This window comes from Centruroides sculpturatus, unplaced genomic scaffold (genome assembly GCF_000671375.1).
Source record: "Centruroides sculpturatus isolate CEXI.00-Female unplaced genomic scaffold, Cexi_2.0 scaffold1262, whole genome shotgun sequence".
Taxonomy (NCBI): domain Eukaryota; kingdom Metazoa; phylum Arthropoda; class Arachnida; order Scorpiones; family Buthidae; genus Centruroides; species Centruroides sculpturatus.
Genome location: NW_019385498.1, coordinates 12,120 through 34,208, shown reverse-complemented (window position 1 = coordinate 34,208; position 22,089 = coordinate 12,120). Strand labels below are relative to the sequence as shown.

Below are 22,089 nucleotides of genomic sequence, written 5' to 3'. Positions count from 1 at the left end.
GTAAGCATATATTACGTTTTTAATTATACAGTGTAACATTATTTTCTCGTTATTCGTAACTCTTCTACATTTACCAACTTATCCCTTATTCGATATTTCTTTGGACAATGTAATACAGTAAAACCTGTGTAAGCCGGAATCCACAGTACCAAATATTTGTTTAGGCAGGTTTCTGTTCCGTTTGGACGGGTTTTTTTAACATAGAAAGTCACTCCGTTTTGAAGATTGCTTCAGTTTTGCACAGGTTTTACTGTAATAAATTTAATATTATAGCACAATATTTTCCTTTTAAGATTTAAGGCTAGCTGCATGTCAGTTTTTATTGTAGGTCATTGCAATATGTAACTTATCCTAAGATAATTTTTGTGAACACCAAAGCAATATGAACTTTCAGCAAATGACATTCTTTAAGTCGGTCATAATTGCAAGTTCTTTGAGTGAAGATGATGGTGTTCAAACCAGGGCTGTGGAGTCGCATAAAAATGTACCGACTCCGACTCTTCCTTACCATCCGACTCTGATCAGGGGCGGACTTGTTACTGAAAGAGACCTGGAAATTCTGATGTCATCACGTGACCTCAGAATAAAAGATTTAATAAATAGAGTTCTAATAAAGATAGAACGTAGAAACTTTTTATTCCTAAGTTATAAGACTCCTCTAAGTAATATATATGTATATAAGTATAATATACATAAATAAATATGTATTCGATAATTTTTACTTTTAGCACTCAGTCAAAAAAATGACCCCTTTCAAATTTTTACATTTTTGGACTCAAGACACCTTGAAATTTCGAGATATACAAAAGATTCAAAGATTCAAGAAAAAGGTTTTTTCCTATATGTGTGGATGTTAGACTGTGTGTGCGGGCACAATTTCATTCACCGTGTTTGAAGCCTAATAATTTCTGTGGTCAGAGTGGTCAGAATCAGAGTCAGATGGTTTAACACAGGAGTTAGTTATTAAGCTTCAAAGTGGTTGAACTAAATCATGTTCCCATATACATTCTAACATCTTAGGTGAGAACATCTTAACAGGTTTTACTGTACTATTATAAAATGACAAAAAAGCTTTCTTTGAGGGTAGAGACGAGTTTTATTTTATTATTATTAGTTTTTTAATTTTGAGTGCTAGTAACGAGTAAAATATTCATTAAGAGATATGACACATGACCACTTTTGTGTCTTCACCCTGTCGACCTTTAATTAAGAACCAAAATTTAATAGTATTAATAGAGAGGTTGAGGTGCACGTTTTAAACGTGTAAACGTGTACGTGTGACGTTCGGCGCCACTTTCCCATAAGCCTAAAAGTTTGACGATGGTGTTTGGAATGTCGAGCGTGATTCCACCGACTATCCAAACACCATTGTCAAACTTTTAGGCTTACGGGAAAGCGGCGCCGAACGTCACACGTACACGTTTACACGTTTAAAACGTGCGCCTCAACCTCTCTAATGCCCCTTTATACACAAGCTACAGTGCCACATTTTGTTTCTTAAACTTTACCCATTCTGAGATATTGTTTAATATCTCAGAATGGGTAAAGTTCTGAGATATTAAACAATATCTCAGAATTCTGAGATATTGTTTAATATCTCAGAACAGAAAATAAAGAAATTAAACAAATTAGATGCCAACACACACACTCGCACGAATTTTTTCCTTTTTGTTGACTTTTTTTAGGGGTTCAGGAGGTCTCCAAATGTGTAGATTTGCAAAAGAAATTTGGAGGGTCAAATTTGACACGATTCCAATACTTTTCCGTTTTATATACATTACAAGTTAAGAAGTAAAAAGAAGTCTGAGTCGACGGTTTTTTTGATGACTCCGACTCCGGCTAAAACATCAAAACTCCACGACTCTGACTCCGACTCCACAGCCCTGGTTCAAGCACAGACTGGAATATATATTATAATATAAAAAAACAGCATATCTCTGAACCTTAAAAGTAAAATTGATGTTGCGATGTATTGTATTTGAAGAACAGAAGGAAGAATAGGAAATATTGGGTGTATCTATATAATTTAATTAGTGTGCAACACAGTTCTCTTGTAGTTGCAATAGAACAGTTGCAATACAAAGCATAATTATAGAATTTTATAGGATGAGTGCTGGAAATTTCTAATTCTCAATGCAACTTGGTGTTTTCAGCAATCTTAACAAAAAAATTAACAAATTTAAATATCTCTAGTTTTATAAACTTTTTATTTCTTTAATTTAGAGTAATATTGATTATTGTGCTTTATTTTTCTTTTTATTAAAATTTTTTGACAATATATTATTTTAATTCTGAATTTTTTTTAATAGCAGGTAAAAGAGAAACCTTCTGAACAAGTTCTAAAAGAAGCTATTGGTGTTTTGCATAATCATGGCATTTCGCATATTATTAAAGATTGGTTTTTGGAGACATATCAAAATAATTTAAGAGATGTAATTATTCCTGAATTTTGGAATCATTTTAATGGAAAAGATATTTGGATGCTACCAGAAGCAATTAACAAACTCTATCAATCTGTAAAATTGTTTATGATGTTAATGATGCAATTGGAATATCTTGTTTCAGAAATTTCAAATAAATCCACAAATTCTATAACTATACAAAATGTATTAAACCCTGTTATTCAGAAAAAAATGTATTTAATGTTAAGATCTCTTCTTTTAGTTAAAATACCTGTTCATTTTCATTCTATACTATCAGATTTTTATACAAGAATGTTTAAAGTATTTCATTCTAAACAAAAATTGAATAATTTAGGTAAGTAAAATTAATTAAACAGCATTTTTAAAAGCATTTAATGATATTTATAATACTCCTTTTATAAATTAATCATACTTTCAGTAATACTAAGTATTACTGAAAGTATGATTATTTTGATTTAAATAATTGAATGCAATTGTTATTCAGAATGTTTTTAGCTATTAAACTTAAAATCCTATTATATATCTTCAGTGAAAAATCAAGCCAGATTTAACTAAATATATAAAATGTAGCTCAGTAATAAATCTGGCTTGTAATAATAATAATAATTCTCAGTAATAATAATTCTTTAATTAGTAATATGATTTGAGCTTAGACTTCTGATATGATTATACTTGTATTTTCAATATAAAGGAAAAAGGAATATGAATGTTACTATGCATATTGAATATTAAAACTCTGTTCAAGTAATACTTTCACATTACTTCAAAAACATTTATATTTGTTTTGCATAATATTATTCATTATTAATTAACTGTACAATCTTTATATTTATCACTTTGTTTATTTTTGTTAGGTTATATATTTAATTCCATTATAAGCTATTAATCAATTAAATGAATAAAACAAAAATGGTTAAATTATTAGTAATAAAGTTATTTATATCTAATATAAAATCATATTTACATAAATGAAGACATGCCTTTTTGAATACAGCTGAAATTAGTCGATCAAATCACTAATAGTAAAAATTGTGTGTTGGGATTTACTGTCAAATAGAAATGTAAAGACAAATTTCATTGTACTAAAATATAAAAGGACAATTTTCATCTTATCAAAAGTATTAAAACTTTAGAATTATTTTTGAAGAAAAATATGCTATTTTTATTTATTAATTGTGATATAATTTTATTTGTTTCAGAGGAAGAAGAGAGTGATGATCCTCTTCAATGCTGTGGCTGTGAATGTGAACCAGATAATTGTTGTTGTCAACAACTTTTAGATGCTTTTCAACAAATTACTACTCAGTTGTAAGTTCTATTTTATAGTTTTTATAAATCTTATTTTGTAGAAATTCTAGCAATATTATAAGGATTAAATTCCAAAATTCCATAGTCTAAAGACAGGTACAGATATATCAGTATACATGAACATATGGATTACAGAACTGTCAGTTTTTTTCATCTACACATTCAGATATACTGGAACAAGTGTACCTGGTTTAAAAATGCTGAATTTTACTTGGAAATTTTTTGATTTTAATATCTTTTTTAATCTGTTGTCTTAAAATGGCTTTTTATTTTCCATGAGTTCAGTTTATGGATTTAAGTTAGTTTTTTCAGTTATTTATTAAATCCACTTTTTTTCTTTTTCTTCTTAAGCTATATGCAGTTGACTGCTTATTTATTGGATATTCAATCTTCTCTACAATAGGATTATTGTATCTCAATCAACTTTTATTTCTTTACTCAAGACAATCGACAGAGTTTTTTTTTTTTTTTTTTTTGTTTTCTTCAGACATTTTAATGCTCTTTTATTCTCATTTTGTGATTATTTCTCTGATTATTTTGTATCATCTTTTTAAATTATGATTTTTAAGTTTGTTCTCTGTTTCCTACACACACATTTTTGTGTCATCCATTTAATTTTACACTCATTAATTCTAATTTGTTTTTATGTTAATGTATGCAGTTTTAGTAATTAAAAATGTTTATAGAACTTGAATGTATAAAAATGAATGATTTTAAACAATAAATAGTTTTCAGGGATTACTTTTCATATTATTTTTAATTGTTGTTAATAAAAAAGGTAGAAGTTTACCTTGGTAGCCCAATATCAGCACATCCGGAATCTCAACAACAGGCATGTGTCGAAATACAATCTAGGTGGTGCTGATCATAATAATTTATTAATATTCAAAATTTTGAGTTTGAGATTAAATGCTACAAAAGTAAATTGTTGCAGTATTATAATAGTGTTAATTAAATTTGAAAGTTTGTTTTTTTTTTTTTATTATGGAATTTAAAATTTTAATTAATAGAAGTTGTGTTAATTTTCCTATAACAAAATAATGTCAGAAGTTGTGAAAGTTTCCAAATAATTTTGGAAACAGTGCACTTCAAGAGATTTTTTTTCATAAATTGGAATTCAAGTTTTCAGAAATAGACATCAACAAGCTATTCATCTTGGTTTTCAATTTGTAGTCCCTATGGGTAAGTGATTAGTGGGTTATTGACCGAAGACACAACTGTTCAAGCGTGACCTGATGCCAAGCATGATAATTTTGCCTTGGGATTTTGGGGGACGGCCACAACCGCCCACCCAATGCTGCAAGCAGCTGAGCAAAGCAAGGAGCACATGACACCTCCAACAGAGCAGCACCCTTTAGTAGCTCGCACAACCCAATTTGGGGGGCTATATCTTGCAAGGGTCACCAGCACAGGTATGATTCCTTTAACAGTTGTGTCTCCGATCAATAACAGCTTGAATCTCTCATTCAGGGCAATTGATGTACAGGGGTGTAAATTTGCATATTAATATGTTAGTATGATCAGTGCCACCTAGATCGTATTTCAACACTTGCCTGTTGTTGAGATTCTGGATGTGCCACCATTGAGACTACCAAGGTAAACTTCTACCTTGTAGGTACTTATGTCTTTAATACAATAATGTAATGCTGTTTAGGTGATTACAGTTTAAACCAACATTTCTGTAGTAGCTAGAGCAAGAGAAACTGTTTTACAGGGTGAATTTATTATTAATACAATACAAAATAATCAACCACATTTAAAGGAAGCAAAAATTATATTGAGGTAGTATTGTAATATTCATTTAGAACTGATTTTTATTAATTTTTTGAAGACAAAGTCATACTTTGCCAAACAGTCCTTTAAAAAACAAATATACAAGGTCTGTTTAAAAAGTATCGGACCTTTGGTCGGCAAAAATAAATTTATTGACTTTGAGGTACAAAACCCTAATCCCCTTCAAAGTAGTCTCCTTGGTAATGTATACACTTCTCCCAGCGTTCCTGCCATTGCTGGAAACACTGCTGGAACGCATCTTTTGGAATGGTTATCAGCCGGTCCGTCACATTTCGCATGATGTCTTCTCTCGACTAAATTTGGGTTCCTTTTAGCGGCATTTTCAGCTTGAGAAATAGCCAAAGGTCACATGGAGCCATGTGGGGAGATTACGGAGCGTGACGAACCACAGGAGTGTTGTGTTTGGCGATGAAAGCCTGAATCAGATGCGCAGAATGGGCGGATGCGTTATCACGATGGAGCTGCCAAGTTTTGATCAACCACAGATCCGGTCGTTTGCGTCGCACTGTATCGGAAAGACGACGAAGGACCTCCTGGTAGTACTCCTTTGCGATGGTTTGGCCTTGTGGTGCGTACTCACGACACACCACCCCACGAGAGTCGAAAAAACTGTCAACATGACCTTTGATATTGCTGCAGACCTGCCGCGCTTTTTTTTGGCCTCGAGGATCGTCCCCGAAAGCCTGCTGAATCTTGCGAATGATTTACACTAGGGTATCGTCAAGGTTTTTGGCAAAATTTGATGTAATACCGCTGCTCGCGTTGTTCAGTCATTTTTCAGCTTAGTGGAATCCGACGAGAGCGCTCTACATGACCTCACTCATCTGCAGGCGGGAAAAAATTCAGATATGTGCATGACTGTCCCCTCCACAGCTCCACCAAAGGAGGCCTCTCGCGCATCATTGGTTTACGCGGAAAAAAATAAGGTCCGATACTTTTTGAACAGACCTTGTATATCCAGTTAAAAATTTTTAACTGGATATATATTTGTGTTTTTTAAAGGATTGTTTTGCGGCAAGTAGCCTAAAAGAGAAGGTCAGTCACCAAAAGTGTAATGTCTGGAACACCGTTAATAAATGGTGGTTCCTATTTTTTGGGTAGGACTTTGTCTTCAAAAAATTAATAAGAACTGATTTTATTTTTATTGTTAATTTTTATTTATTTGATTTATTATTAAATCATTTTTTTAACCTTATTAGAATAATAATATCAGACTGAGCAGATAAGTAGAAAGTTAGTTTCATTTTCATTTTTGGTGCTAATGACTTTCACTAAAGATATAATTAAACATAAATAAAATTATTAGATATTGTTATATAGAATGTATTTATTGCCAATTATATTTAACATTTAATTGTTAGATTGTGTCCTTAGCAAGTGTGACCGATTGTTTGAACTCAAAAACAATTTTTGGTTTACTCATAACCAGTGTTCTGGAGTCAAAGTCAGATATTTTAGAATGGAGTCAGAGTTGATAAAATTCTTCTGACTCTAGTGACTCTAACCTTGAATTTTACTATTAGTAAAATGTGAAGTATGAAAAGTACTTTTTAATTAGTATCTAAAGAAATTTCATAGAAAACAGATACTTCGATAAATAAGAAATTACACCTCAATGCAAAATTTCCAGCAAAGAAATTTAATATTTTAGTGTTTTTGGTCACTATTTTATCGGCCCTTGTCAGGAACTGAAGAATGGAAAAACCGTTCTATAAATAGAATGCCTTTGCATTTTAATGTTAAAAGTTTCAGCAATCCAGGGATTTCCCTGTTAGGACCAAGCTACCCTAATACACAGGATCTTCAACTGGCAAAACGTTAGAAGCTGTAGAGATCTACAAGGCGGACAGGAATGGAGCATGCATCAATATGGATGCCATTCATGTACCAAATGCATGGAAATACTATTTAGACTCATAATATACATCATATAACATATGTCACAGCCTTTATTCAAACTTATTTGAAATTTTTAACATTAGAATGCAAAGGCATTATATTTATAGAACGGTTTTTCCATTCTACAGTTCCTGATGAGGTACGATGAAATAGTGGCCAAAAAAGTTAGAATATTGATTTTCTTTGCTGGAAATTTTGCATTGATGTAATTCTTAATTATGTTGTGTAATATTGTGTAATTTCTTATTTACATGAACAGTTCCAGTTTTCTGGTAAGTTGGTGTTTATTGTTTTAATACTTTGATAAATTTAGATCTAAAACAATATCTATGTATAAAGGCACTTCACATCAAAATCTTATGTGTATCACACACAATGTGCTCTATACTTTCAGAAAATAGCTTTTATTAATTTAAACGAGTATATTCACAACAAAAATCAGTAGGAAATTAACTATTTCTGTAGTAGCTAGAGCAAGAGAAACTGTTTTACAGGTCAATTTATTATTAATTAATACACCATTTATCAAATTGTTATTTTTTGCATTTTATTGTATTTAATTTTTTTCTTTAAAATGATTAAATTTAAGTCAATTTTTGATAATTAACTAATAAAAGTGAAATTCCTTTGGCATATTAAGATGTGTGTTTCTTCATTCACATACAATTTAAAAATGTATTTGTTAATTTTTGTGTTAATTTTTATTTTAGTTTTAATGTTAAAGTTAACACTTAGTGTGATTTTTGCAGTATACTGGTTATAAGGTTTACAGTTTCAGCAATTTTAAAATATTTAAATTCGAACGTCCTGCATTCTAATTCTTTTGAATATTAATGACCTGAAGCAGATCCTAATTGGATCAAAAACATTTGTCTCAACATATTTATTTTAAATATATATTTTTGCACTGGTGTTTTTGAAGGTTTTGTGGAGTGATTTGAAATATTCTTTATTTTTTTCTTTGGATGTTTTCTGCCTACTGACATTGAGAGGCCTTTTTATTCCAATCCCATTGTGAAATTAACCAGGCCAGTCGGGTAGTAAGGGACAGGATCCAACATATCCAGGATAGATCAATTTTTTGGTCTCCCAGAGTAGTATTTTTCTCAAACAGTTTTACTGGCCAGCCTGAGTTGAAGGCTGGCCAGTAAAACTGTTTGAGAAAAATCAATTTAATTAATTGTTATCAGTAAAATTAAATACTTTCTATTTATTGCAATTAATAAACTGATAAGTTTGGAAACTAAATAGAATTTTTCAGATATTTTTTTTAGTTACTAGGAAAATACAGTAACTGGCTAATATTGCCTATATCTATGATTTGTTGCAATCACTCTTTCTATATCTTCATTTGGAGAACCCTTTTCTTGCAAGTAATTTCTTATTTTATCTTTTCACCTTAATCTCTGTTGTATCTATCATTTTCAAGTCTATCTGGCAAAAACAGGCTTCAAACTATTTTGATTTTATAGATTAATGAAGAAATGAAAATATTCCCATATCTTGTATATATTTGTCTAATGTATAATTAAAAATTCTAAATCAAGAAGTAAGTGTTACAACAGGAAGGTTTTTATATATCAGTGTTTTTCAACCTTCTTGAATATGTGACCCCTTTACAAGTTAAAAAATTCTGGTGACCCCCTAGGGCCATATTAAATCTATATCAGTGATTTTAAAAACTATGTATTTAATTTTCTTTCTGTTGAGACAAATTATTGTTGATTAAAATGAAAATTTCAGAAGAATCGACAATAACTTAACACACATAAAGTATGAAACTTCCTTTAATTATAACATTCGGCACAGGGAGCTGTTGACATTTTCTCTTTTTTTTCCTCTTTTTTAGGATCAGAATTTTCAGCTTCTACTTTTCTACTTTTTATTTCTTTTTGCAAATCAGCTCAACACTTTTTCGGCTATCATTTTCTGGGGTGGTCGTAATTTTCACTGAAATTGTAGTTTTTTTAATGTAGTGTAGGACCTACAAACACTTGTCTTTTTCTTTTACCCGCGACCCCCCTGGGGTCGTGACCCACAGGTTGAAAAACACTGTTATATATTAAAGAAATAAAAACACTTAACTAGAATTCAAAATTCAATTAAAGTTAAAAATTCATATATCATACAATTATTTGATTTTAATGAATTTATTCTATTTAAAACTTTTAAAGTGCATTTATAAACTGAATAAAACTTGCTTATAAATTTAGAAATTGAAAGTTTATTTCAAGTCTCTGATTAAGAATGTATTAACAAACTTATTATTATTATTCTTGATACTATGTTTCATAGTAATCTGAAACTAGTTATTGAGTCAGCTGTTCTCTTGACAATAATGTTAGAATGAATATAAAAATCATCAAAATATCTATATGGCATAAATTATATTAACAAATATTATTGAAGCTTTAATTTAAATAAATAAACTTATTATTGTTTCAAGTTCCTGTTATTTAACAAGTAAAAAGTTTTACAATTACTAAACTGAGTAAAGGAAACAAAATTTTATTATATTAAATGTTTTCAGGACTTCCCTGTCCTGTCATCAGATCATTAGAACATTTGAATTAGAAAATTTGAAAATTGGAATGGAGTAGTCCTGAAAAACATTAAATCTATTAAAATTTTGGCTCCGTTATTCAGTTTAACAATTGTGTATTTTTACTTACTCTGTCCATGGAGTCAGCATATTCTGAAAATAGCTATGTCATTTATTTGAAAATTATTGCTCAATAATTTTTTAATATAAATCATAATTTATACATATACTATATATATACAGTGGTGCTTCGAATAACGGGCACTGCGAACAACGGACTTTCCGTTTGGCAGTTACATGAGGCGAACAATGGTCTTTCTGCAAACAAGTGCGAATGATGTTTTCACTCTTTTGGCGTTGCCAGTGACAATCTGCTATTTTTATAATATATTAGTATCATTAGAATATATTATTAGTATATCTGAAGTACAGAGCTCCCGTTGGGATTCGGCATGCTCCCTTGTTTATTGCGTTTGTCACCTTACTGCAGGGTATTTACATTTATTCAAGTGTTGTGCAAATCATGGCTTCTAAAAAACAGAAAGGTGATTTCAATTGAAACAAAGAAAGACATCATCAGAAGGAGTGAAAGTTGACAAAAACTTCCTTGTCAAATGGGGAGAGGTTAAGGAGTTTACCAACACTCATTATCCAAACAGAGCTGAGGTCAACAGGATCAATGATCTCTACAATGACACCCTTGTCCATCATTCCCGACAAGTGTTGAAGAAGAGAGAGAAACAGACCACCTTGGGCATGTTTTTCAAGAAGCAAGCTGCCAAAAAACAAAGGATGGAACAAGAGGAGATGACCCTGCAAGCTCTGGTAGCCTCTCCTGAATCTGACGCTGATTAAAAAACAATAAAAAGAGACCTGCTGCAATGTGTAAAAAGTCTGTATCTGTATGAATGTGTAAAGAAAGTGTTCTTCCACCTCCTCCTCACAACATCTGACTACCCTGCATAATTGGTGACTGCTCCATTTTTGGTTTTTTTATGGTACAGTATGGTTATTTTATGCTGTGGAACGAATTATATATTTTAACATGTATTTCTATGGGAAAATGCGTTTCTTATAACGGACTTTTCACTTAACAGACATGCACCTGGAACGGATTAAGTATGTTATATGAGGCACCACTGTATATTTAAAATTAATTTATACTATGAATTCATTTATTATACAGTCGACCCCCCTATAATTACGGTCCCTATAATTACGATTCCTATAAAACTACGAAAAAATATACGTATTTTGGAAATGTTGAGTCGGATTAGTGTAGAATCGATTAATTTTATGGAAGAAAACCTTTCAATCAGCCGTAGTCCGTAAACTTGACACGTGTCGGGCTGTGATTGGAACGACTTGTAAGAAATCGGATTCCTAATAAATTGGAACGTATCTATATCTTATAGGGGGGTCGACTGTACAAATCAGTGGTGCACACAAAATTTAATCTTGGAGAAGCCATGTTGAACAGATAGAAAACTTTTTAATGCAAATTCAATAAAATTCTTACCTTGTGTAATGGCTAATCATAAGTAGCATAGACATGACACAATATGAATAAAAAAAAATGAATTTGAATTAGGAAAAGATTTTTGGAAAATTTATTAGTGTTTTGTTTTTTTACTTTGGGGGTTCCAGGGGACATATTCTGAGTTGTATTGTTAAGCTAATGAATTCAATAAAAACCAGTTTCTATCAGAACCATGTGATTGCATTTAATCAACTGTAAAAATGCTATTCTTATGTTTCATTTTCAGTTCCAATAGCCACATGCGATAACTAAGCTTTCCTTATCGATCATTCTCGAGATGCTGTTAAGAATGTAACAAAAGTGAAAAGAATCTGATGACTTTAGGTGTAAGGATGATATTACTTCATGAGTAATTGGAGATAGAGAAAATTAGCATTGGATGTCATGAATCTTGGTTTTTTGTCTTTGAGATAATGCTTTTCAGCTGAATGATACATGCTTTAAAGAACTTTGTCGTCTTCTGAAGCCATTACTATTACATTTATGCAATGAATTACGAGAAAAGCTAGTGTCGGGGCTGGATTTACAAGTAAGCTATTGCAAGCTGTAGCTTAGGGCCTTGAGTTTCAAGAGAGCTCAAAAATGTCTACAAAAAATAAAATTGAAGTCAAATTTTTAATAATTTTTTGTACAGAGCAATAAAATATATTTTACTTTTTATTTTGTGTAGAATTTAATTATATTAATAACCAATATTGTTTATATTACATTTTTAGTGATTTGTTATTTTTAATATAAAATTTATTTGATTTTTATAGATGGCTTTCTTAGCTTTTACTAGCTTTCTTGCCATCAAAAAATGACAAAAATGACATTTTTAGTCTTTCCCTTTTTAAATTGTACCTTTTTTTTTATAATATATTGCAAATACTTTTTAACAGTAAAACATTTATTATTAAAACGAATATGTTTATGTTAATACTCTTTTATATACAATTGATTTCTAAAATTGTAAAGTGTTGGTAAAGGGTCTCACACAGAGTTTCTAGGGTCTCGAAATGCCTAAATCTAGCCCTGGCTAGAGCTGAAGTGTTTTAACTAATATCTCAAACTGACAAGTTGTGGTTTGCTTGCTGCATTGTCCCTTCTTTGATGACATTTTAACAAAAAAATTTGGCTACAGAATACTAAAAACACATGCTTCGCGTGGTTTTTAGTATTCTGTAGCCATGGAAACAGCAGATTGCAAGTCATGTGACAAAAAGATAATGCTAACTAAATTGTGATTGGTTAAGGTGTAACAGCCATTGATAGCATGGAACCCAGACATATCTCAACTGATTACCCATAGCAAAACCCACTTAACATGAAGCAGAGAATAGTGATTTGTCTAAGGTTCATTAACTGCCTATCATTGAGGAGACTTATTGAATGTCCCATGTATTGTTCTCGTTGAGTTATCGGAAGAGCTCAAAATAGGTCCCTAGGGCCCTTGGCCCCTTCTGAGTGTGAAACAAACAAACTAGAAAATTTCATTATTTATATTTTAATAAAATATATCTTGATATTATTTTTAATTTTATTGATTTATAATTTATTTTTCAAAACAGAAATGAACTAGAAATTTTAGAATCTGTAGTAGGAGATGCAGCTATTAATGTTGCTCAACAGCATATTGAACAGTTTGTTCAAGATACATGTAGAGGAAATTTTGAAGTATCTTATTTATCAGTATTAGAAGAAGTATGTTTATTAGAAAATTATTTTATTTTATTTAAATATTTAATATTTATGTATGATATTATATTACATTTACAGTGGCTTGAAGATACTGTTCTTACATGGTTGCAAATAGTATATCAGAAAAGTACTTCATCAGATGATGAAACTCCAAAGAAAAATATCATGTCCATTCTTAAAGTATGTTTTTGATATTAAATAATTTAATAAACTTCTAACACAATATATTTTTTAATTTATAATGATGTAATTTTAAGAACTTGTTTATATATTTTTAAGGAGCAACTTATTCATGCCGTTTTTGAAAAATATACTGAAGTTAGACTTGAACAACTTTTTAACATTGTGATTGAATTTCCTGAATCTCAGGCTGCATTAGAAGATCTTCGTGAATGTCTAGAAAGAACAAATCTTCGACCTAAACTAATTTGTTCATTAAAGAAATCCTTAGAAACAAGACTTCTACATCCTGGTAATAATATTACAGTAATCTCCAATTTTATTGGTTTAATGTTTTTAATTTCTATAACAAAGTTGTATTTCTTGTTACTTGTTCTCAGAGCCTAATTTCATTTATTTCCATGAAACATAAAAAGTTTATGTAACTCTCATATTAGGAATTAATTACTGTTTAAGGAACTTGAAATGCATTTCTATAGTTTCTGCTGTTTGTAAATGTAAAATACATGATATGTATAGTGTATGAAATATTATAAATATCAGATTATAATGTAATGATAAGTTTTTTAAAAAAGATAATATTTTTTATTCATTTACATTTAAGATGTCTTTAGTCATTTACTAAACTTGGAATGATATAATTTTATTGTATAGTTGAGATTGGAATATATTAAATTACAATGCCTTTTGTACAGTTAGGACATTAGAAATAAAACTGAAATTTACTAAATCGAATCTAAAATTTGTTAGGCAAACATTTTTTTGTTATTTATAATGTTGCTGAAATTTAATGAATGAAGCCAAGTTTTATAAATTTGTGCATTTATAATTTTGAAATGTCAGCATTATAAAAATTTATTTTATTTATTAAATTTTTTATTGTTCATACTCATTGAAAACTTTTTTAATTCATTTCTGTTTTATGTTACATAAATAATTTTTTTTAGGTGTGAATACAACAGATATTTTGACAGCATATATTTCTGCAATCAAAGCACTAAGAGTATTAGATCCAACAGGTGTTGTGCTTCAGCTAGTTTGTGAACCAGTGTGCAAATATTTAAGGTTAGTATTTAAAGCAAAAACCTATTGTTATTATCACAAGATGGTTACCTAACCATCTGGCTTTAGGTCAGATAATGAAATTTGAATATTAATTTTAATGAAATTTGAATATTTAATTAATAACACAGTTATTACCTTAAATAATTCAGATTTTAGATCTTTAGTATCAAAGTCTTTATTTATATCTATTTATTTTATTTTTGATTATATTATTTATTATATAAAAATATACAGTCAACTCACCTTAAAACAAACACTGATAAAGCAAATTTTGCTGTTGCCTACACAAACTGCTGTTATCACAACATTGTTTTCATGCAATAAAGCAAACAAAATTTTACCAGAATTCATTAAATCAAACTATAAATTACCTTCACAACCCCCAAGAAACAATCCTATTTCCAATAATGGTTCCTTTTTACACTTTTCAACATGAATAATAAAAAGTGGTACTGTAATAAATGATCTATTTTGAATAGAAAAGATTTTCTTCTCCAAGTAAGCAAAGATGGATCTGACCTCCAATTGTATGCAAAATGTTTATTAACATTACCCCTGTTTAAAAAAATACTGTAAACAATTCACATATCATTTATCACTGACATATAAAAAGGATAACAAACTTCCAAATGTAGACCAATTCAAGCATCTGGTTTTAGTGTATCCTTCTACGGTACTCAGAAAATAGAGATTAATGTTTAAGAATGTCCATCTCTTTAAACAGGTTCTGTCCCATACAAACACATGCTAATTTGCATATTGAAGAGTGCTTACAGTGATTTTAAAATCATTTAGAACATTAATTTGTTTTTGTAAATAAATTTAATTTTATTTAACTTTATTTAGTAGTATAATTCAAAATATTAAAATTTAGATATTTTTATTGCCTATTAAGCCTTAATGCTCAAAATTATATGACCTTGACCCTAAAAATCATTAATATGAATTTTCTATAAAGTTTTCCTAGCGATTTGTATTAATGCAGGTTGATTGTATTAAACTTTTAGAAATGAATTAAAATTTAATGAATAAACAATTATTGAAATTCTTTTCCAATTCTAAAACTAATCAAATTAGGAAACTATTTTCAATGAGAACATTGTTTTTTATTGTCTATTTAATCTATAAAACAAAATAAATATGTAAAAATAACAATTTATATTGACTTTACATGTGTCATGTTATCAAAAACTAATTTTTTTTTTTTTAATCATAATCATAATCATCTTTATTTGGCGAAAGTATCAAAAACTAATTGAATTATTGCATAGAAATACTCGGTTATGAATACTTCTGCATAAAATAAGCTGAATAATATCACAATACAGGTATTTTAAACAATTAAATAAATAAATAAAATTAATATAAACAATGTTTTTAAAATATTTTCTTAAGTTAAAACGACATTATGAAATAATTTTAATTGTTTTTTTGTAAAAAAAAACAGTTAAAATTATTTCATAATGTCGTTTTTTAGTATAGTTTTTTTTACAAAAAAAAATACTAGTATAAATTTGTTTTAATTTGACATTAAAAATTAAGCAAATACATTATTAATAATTTTATATGACAATCACATCAAATATAAGCATGATAAAGCTAGTTGAAAAATTCTATATATTTGAATGATTTATGTTAATTGGTCTAAAATATTTTAATATTGAATAATAAATAAAAATTATTTTATTATAATTATTTTATTTAGTCATAGAATACTGGCATTGATATTTCATTTTTCAAAAGCTTTCAGCTTTACTAAAAATGAAATTTGAATCTATCTTAAATGAAATTTAAAATTTTGAAACATTTTAATAAATTGTTATAAATTTAATGAAACTCATTTTTCTAAAACAAAAATTGTTGATATTTTAATATTTTTGGTTATGTTTATCTATTTTAGCTAAACAAAAAAATAAATATTCAAAACTTAAAAACTATAAATAAATAACTAAAATTATCTATATTTAAATATATTGAATATACAAAAACATCTGAATAATAAAATATCCTAAAAATAAATTTTGTAAAATTAATACAATTATATTCCAGATTTGTAAAATACAATAAATAAATGATTCAGTAAAATAAAATTGATTGTATTATGAGTAGTAATAACTAGTACTTTTAAAGAAGCAAGTAATTATTATGTAATAGTCAATGAATTACTCAAAATAATGCAATACACAATATTTAGAAACAACATACATCATATATCAATCACACTATCATTACAGTTGTTACAAAAAATATGAATAAATAGCTGAGAAAGTATGAATAGAGGCTGACATGGCAAGTAATGGAGAAACAAATGTATAATTACAGCATAATTTACATTCCTCGAAAGCTTGTGAGCTAATGGATATCATTCAAAAATAAAAGCACTGATTTTCTCAAAGGAAAAGTTATGAGCATTTGAAAATAGGATTTATAGTTTTCATTTTGATTACTTTTTCATTTTCTGTAAGAACAAATGCCTAATTAGTATGTTTATAGTGCATCACATTAATTAAATAATGAAAATGATTATCTTTGTTATTGTGATGGTGCAGTTTTGATTCTCATCAAGGGATTTAATAATTATTGCAAATTTTAAAAAAAATTTTTAAACTCTCATATCTTTTTCCTTTGAGAAAATCGGTGTTTTTATTTTTGATTGATACTCATTAGCTTATACACTTTTGACTGACAAAAATCATGCTGTGATTATTCATTTGTTTCTCCATTACTTGCCATGTGAATTTAAATAGATTATATAAATTTGTTTAAGTAATTGATCATTAGATTTTGTATTTATGAAATGAAAGTTATTTTATTCATTGTTAGCTTTGTTATGAAATTAGTAACTGTTTGATCTCAAAAATTTAACCAAGGCTATTAGAATGGTATAATGCAATTTGGTACTTTTGATTTAATATAAAATAAAACATAAATGGTCATTTTTGAACTTGCAACTTTTTTTATAATTTATTAGTTCTCAAAAACGACTTTTGGATTCAATGACTTTTATATATTGTATATTTATAATATATAGTTAAGATAAAAATTTGAATCATTTTGAAGTATTTGAGCTAATTTGCACTTGTAAAATTAACAACAAACATGGAAGCATTAATTATGCATTAAAATATTTACTAGTCAAACGTTTTCAGTTCTTTTCATTGACCTTCATCAGAAAATATATACATTATATAATTTAATAAGTACAAAGCTGCCCATATTCTAAAACTGATTTTGTTCTTTCTTGTTAAATTATAAAATGGATATATTTTCTGATGAAGGTCAATGAAAAGGATTGAAAATGTTCAATTAGTAAATATTTTATTGCATAATTAATGGTTCCATGTTTGTTGTTTTAATAGTGCAGTTACAGAAAGAGCTTGTAAAATTAAATATAAATAAATCAACATGTATATTATTTTTTATGATTATATATATATATATAGTCAATTCCACTTAATTGGGACACATTGGGACTAATCCATTTTGGCCCAATTAAGCAGCTGCCCCAATTAAACGAACTAATAATAAATTCTAAAATAAAATATGTAATACGTAGGTAAATAAATAAGTAGTTAAAAAATAATAATTAGGTACTTATTTTAATGCTTTATTAAACTAAAATACAGAAAACATTTGTAATATAAATTTGTCAGACTCACAACAATAGATAACTGATTCGCATCATGCTAATGTTGCCAAATACAGTATTAGTAGCGACATACACAAGGGTTAACTGTTTGATTCATTTCTGATCAAACAATTTTTTCATTCTCCCTTTTTAGTTAGAACATGTTCTAACTAAAAAGAGAGAAAGGAAATGGTTCATCCAAAAGTCACCTTACGGTCTTCCTTTGAGCGCAGTTTCCTTTAATTGGAGATGGGCTACTTTGGCAGGAGCATCAGTAGAATCCTCCAGCTCTGGATGCTGGTCTGAACAATCAGATGACTGCTGTCCTAACTTAGACATAGTTATGCACACAATACCTTCCAAGGAACTCTAGCTGTCTTCTAACTCAGTCGAGAGACCTCGAAAAATTGTCTGGGGAGTTTTGTCCTTTCACTTTTAAGGAGATCGTCCAGTCTAATCCAGAGCAGGATCAGTAGCTTGAATTCAGGATCGCCTCAGACGGGATCCCCATGTGATATATCCCACTATGCTGACCCCCTTCGGAAAAATCAAACTGCCCAAGCAAAAGACAAAATTGCTTTGTCTCTGCCAACTGTTAGGCCTATATGACATTAGTGTACATAGTGTCTAAATATTTTCGGAAGGTCCCTAAAATATATCAAAAATGCTAAATTCCATTTCCGCTACTGTCTCAATTAAGCGATTAAATTATGTATTAATTTATTAGTTTGGTTTCTGTTCTTTGAGATTTGGCACAATAAAGCGGCTGCCCCGATTAATCAATGGCCCAATTAAATGGAATCGACTGTACATTCTTTTATGGAATATACTGCTTAAAAATAGAAAAAACAATCAAATATAGTTCAGAAATGATGAATTGATAAAGAACTTATTTCAGTTTCTAATGTTTTATTGCTTTTGTTTATAAAATTTAATGATTATGAATTATTTCAAATACTTTAACAATCTTATTTTTATCTACCCTAAAACCTTGGGTATAGGCTAAAGTCTGTATAAGGTTCCAAACTTATTTGTAAAAGTTGTGTGTTGTCAAAAGTACTTCAAAAGTGATGCTGTTCCTACCTTGTTGGTTTTTATTCTGGAGTTGTACCTAAAACTGTGACTGTGCATTGCTGCTCATTTATGAATGTCTTATCCATAAGAAAGTCAACAACATTCCTGTAAAGTTTAGCTTCTGTAGCTTATACATAAGGTAGCCTATATCCAAGGTTTTGGGATATTAATACTTAAATTAATGGTTAGATTAGAACTAGAATGTTGTGCGACTTTGTTGTATCATGATAGAATTGAGGCAAAGCCAGAAAGAAAGAAGCAATCTCCACACTTGTTAGGTACAGAAGAGGCTATCTTTGTAATACTGGCCATGAAACAGAGAATCCTTGCACTGGTTGGGTAGGGAGAGACGATCCAAGAACAAAACAATAGCTATTGATTACTATGTTCTTGCGTTTTGTTCATTTTTCGTGTTTTTTTTCATTAGACACACAAAATGCTGTTTTTATTTTTGACCACTAGGCCTAAATTCCATTAGGTGCACCCAGTCACATCAGAGAGCATTGACATTGTCACTTTAATACCTCTTTATATCAAACACAAAGTTGTGGACTCCTAATTTTTACACTTAAATGAACCCTCATTATATTTTTAAATTCCTCATTGCAATTAATGGAAAATGGCAAAATTTTATTAAAATTGGCTCCGTAAATTTTGAGAACAAACTCTAATCTATAAACCCATAGAAGACATTCTAGTGATTGTGAAACATCGCATGGCAAAGTCACACAATTTGTGTGATATCGCTTTGTTTGTGCATGCTTGTGAAATGACTTTATCTCAAAAACAAAGTCACTGACCCTCATTTATTATTACAGTTTTGAATTCATCATCACAATGAATGGAAAATGATAAAGTTTAATCAAAATTGATAAAACAGATTTTGAGAACAAACACAATTCTGTAAGCCACATAGAAGAGGCTTTGCTAATGCTCCACCTCAATAATGATAACTAATGGATTAATATAATATCTATATCTTTAATAAAAATGATAAATGTATTAATATATTTATACATAACAAGCAGCTCTGTGAATTTTGTCTATTGATATGCAAAATTGCTTTTTTATTTATAACTTCTTGATGTTAAGTGCCACATACATCTAATCAATACATTTATACTTTTGTTAAATATTCCAGATCAAGAGATGACACTGTACGATGCATTGTTACTAATTTGACAGATGAAAGCTGTAGTGAGTTAGCTAGTGAACTCATGAAAGGAGCACCTTTGATGCTTGAAGATAGTTATCATAGTGATGATGAAAAAGAAGATTGGGAAAATTGGCAACCAGATCCTGTTGATGCAGATCCTGGTAATTATATAAATTTTTATAATCTGGTGTGTCTGGCAATCAAACCAGCAATTTTCTCTACATATAAAATCCTTGTGAGTTAGGTGTGAATTAATCTCATAATCTGCTGTTGCAAGATTTCTATGAAATTAATTGCAACAAGGAATATTTTAGATGGAAGACAGCATTTAAATTACAAGGGTAAAGGACAAGAACAGAAGACAGAAATTTCTGGGTAAATATTAAGGCAAGAAAGATATGGATAAGGGCAATAACATAATCCTGGTGAAGATCGAGAAAATTAATCCTACTGGATTTTATCTCCTGGATACTCCTTTATAAGAGGTCTGTGGATGATATATTGATTGTATGTTGAAGTAAACTCAACAGGCGGGGTTATCTGAAGGTTGAATGGCAATAGCTTTGGACTCACCCTAAAACTAGGCAAGGCACATGGCAGCATATTTTTTAGACTTGTATGTTTCCCTAAATGACACATTAGTATGAGTGTTTAGAGAAAAGCAGAATATTGGCCTTTCTTTATACTGGCATGTTAAGAAGATCCATACTCTTTCAAATCTTTGCTTTTAGGGCTCTTATTAGAAGGGCTTATACATTCTATAGCAGTATTTAGGATACACAGAGGGAGTTTACATTGAATGGGTACCCAAGAAGTTAGAAAGTTGATAAAGGGCTAGGTCTATAATGAACAAAATGACACAGAAGTTAAAGATAATAACAGATGTAACAAAGTAGAAAGATATTACAGGAAGCTTAGAAAGATATATGAAGAAATAATGAAGAAGTTACTGGCTAAAGTGCACATTGCAGGAACCCATACTGTTTTCCCCTTGCTTAAGAACTGCAAGAACAGGAGAGATATTGAACACACATCTGGGATATACAACATCCCAGTGATAGATAAGAGATTTGGACAAGAATTAGAACATACTGGTCTCACAAATGTAAATGAACAAACACAGGATACTATAGACAAAAAGAAAGCAAAAAAAATTTTTGCCATCCGACAAAATTCTACAATTAAAAAAATTTTTGCAATAATTTGTCACCAGAGGGAAATTATGGAAAATCTACATTTAACAGCACAATTTTTCAGTGGATATAAAGGTCTGAAATTCCCGAATGGAAAAGGATGAAGAAACCTAAAGACGTCATAAGATTCACCAGTTTCAATTCTTAATTTTATATTTTTAATTGGATAATTTCTGTGTTTTTTAAGGCATGGTTTAACTGGAAGGTCGAGTAGCCTATAAAGGAAGGTCTTGTCGTCTAAAGTTTTATTCTAGAACACACTATAAGAATAAATGATGGTTACCAAAAGATTTTTTGGATCGACTGTGTCTTTTATTAACTTACAAAAACATTTTTGCCATCTGACAAAATTCTACAATTAAAAAAAGAAAGCAGTTGCCACTTTGGTGTCATTTGCAAGTGAGTTAGATATAGAAGTTAAATTTTAAAATACAAAAATGTAAAATGTGCAAGGACGTAGTCCACATAAGAAAACTTGAAAAGTTAGAAATTTTTAAATCCATAGTAAGGGGAAGTGTATTAATTATAAAGATGCAGAAACTGCCTCAACAGTATAGAGAATCCTTTATAATCCCCAATAAGTGTGTGTGAATAATATTACTTTCCT

The 22,089-nt window shown here is 29.5% G+C and overlaps 1 protein-coding gene across 2 annotated transcripts in view; it reads left to right on the top strand.

The window, feature by feature from the left end:
- LOC111639545 (anaphase-promoting complex subunit 2-like) overlaps window positions 1–22,089 on the top strand; it is a 34,386-nt gene that overhangs the window by 178 nt on the left and 12,119 nt on the right. Inside the window, exons 2-8 of one of the 2 annotated variants that reach the window (XM_023385431.1) lie at window positions 2,313–2,757; window positions 3,623–3,731; window positions 13,057–13,189; window positions 13,265–13,366; window positions 13,466–13,658; window positions 14,314–14,431; window positions 20,275–20,450. In XM_023385431.1, the coding sequence (XP_023241199.1) occupies window positions 2,313–2,757; window positions 3,623–3,731; window positions 13,057–13,189; window positions 13,265–13,366; window positions 13,466–13,658; window positions 14,314–14,431; window positions 20,275–20,450 (1,276 nt within the window). Of the gene's footprint in view, window positions 1–2,309; window positions 2,758–3,622; window positions 3,732–13,056; window positions 13,190–13,264; window positions 13,367–13,465; window positions 13,659–14,313; window positions 14,432–20,274; window positions 20,451–22,089 lie in introns of both variants that reach the window. The other variant, XM_023385430.1, reaches the window with a different exon arrangement.